This window comes from Aptenodytes forsteri, unplaced genomic scaffold (assembly GCF_000699145.1).
Source record: "Aptenodytes forsteri isolate BGI_AS27 unplaced genomic scaffold, ASM69914v1 Scaffold57, whole genome shotgun sequence".
NCBI lineage: Eukaryota > Metazoa > Chordata > Aves > Sphenisciformes > Spheniscidae > Aptenodytes > Aptenodytes forsteri.
Window position 1 is genome coordinate 3,904,846 of NW_008796220.1, and position 1,424 is coordinate 3,906,269.

The 1,424-nt window shown below is 44.1% G+C and overlaps 1 protein-coding gene across 1 annotated transcript in view; it reads right to left on the minus strand.

The window, feature by feature from the left end:
- Positions 1–759: 759 nt before the first annotated feature.
- The window catches only part of LOC103906915 (24-hydroxycholesterol 7-alpha-hydroxylase), a 26,727-nt gene continuing 26,062 nt past the window's right edge, over positions 760–1,424 (minus strand). The window contains exon 12 of the mRNA XM_009288975.1: positions 760–831. Coding sequence (XP_009287250.1) covers positions 760–831 — 72 coding nt within the window. The remainder of the gene's footprint in view (positions 832–1,424) is intronic.

Below are 1,424 nucleotides of genomic sequence, written 5' to 3' on the forward strand. Positions count from 1 at the left end.
AAACTTTCATTGCATATTCATGCAAGGACAGATTCTGAATCCTGTGGAGCAAATCAAGCTCAGTAGAAATTTTAGGTGCTCCAGTGGAACAAGACGCCAGTGTTTCCCATGCTTGCAATTTTTCCATTACAAATGCATTTTATTTGCAAAAAGTTGGCACTGATTGTAGGCAGAGCAGGCCAGATCTTCACCTACCTACACAGGCAGTGATACATAAGTGATGCTAGTTTATCATGGCTGCAGATCTGATCTGGAGGTCTCTGCTCAGCACTGTCCTGTATTTTGCGCAAACCAGCACCAGGGAGCCGTATGGAGTTACCACAAGGCACCGCTTTGGCCTTGGTTCGAAGAGACCTGCAGGAAGCAGTGACCTGGCCCAAGGGACCTGTTTTTCCGCTGGTTCTAGCACAACTTCCATGCAGGATTTCCAAACGTAGCAGCTTTTTGTCCTGAATGTCTGTTTGGTGAGTTTAGTGTATCAGATTTGCAAAGTCTGTGAATAATTGGCCCACATATTATGAATGCAGCAGGAGAGCTTGATTTTTAAATACTAGGAGGTAGGCAATCAGGTGAGGAGCACAGATACAACTATACTGGTATGGCATACCACAGCGCAGAGTATGTACAGCATTTAAAGTTGAAATTAAGCACTGTTAAGGCAGAGAACCTATCTGAAGATGTAGGACAGGGAAGCAGCTCAGTACTCCCATCCATCCAGGGGTGGCTGGCAAAGGAAGGTAAGTTAGCGCTGGGCAGCTTTCATTCCCGGCATTTGTACTGGACCCGGAATGGTGCCATGGGTTGCTGTGTCCCCACCAAATGTAAAGGGCTCTGCAAAAAGAAGAAAATCAGTAGAAACATTTAAGTTAGTTCAGTTAATGGAATTATCACTGTGCTTTAATATTAAGATATAAGCATATTCTTGGAGCTTTGGTCTTAGAGAACCAAGACCAAATACTGAGAGTATTTCTTGGCTTTGCTCAAGCCATTGAGTAGGGCCTTCATGATTACTTTTATTCCACTCGCTCTGATAGAGGATGACACATGAGATCTTAAGAAACTCTAATGGTTTTGAATATCTTCACCAGCATAATTGCCTGTGGGTGCAGACCAAAGTTACAATAAACTCCAGTGAGAGCTGGCGTGGCAACACACCATCAGTCAGGAAGAAGCACCCTTTCTCCGTATTCTGGGTGGACTTTCTACCATTACTTGAGATCAATATCTCACGTTCTTCATGGAGAGCAGAGGCATTAAGTTCTCCTGGCTTCTAACTTCCAGCCTAAAGGGCAATCATACAAAGCCCATGCCACTCTAAACTTCTCCCTCTTCTCCTTGGCAGTTTAGCTATAGAATCATAGAATCATTAAGGTTGGAAAAGACCTCTAAGATCATCGAGTCCAACCATCAACCCAACACCACCA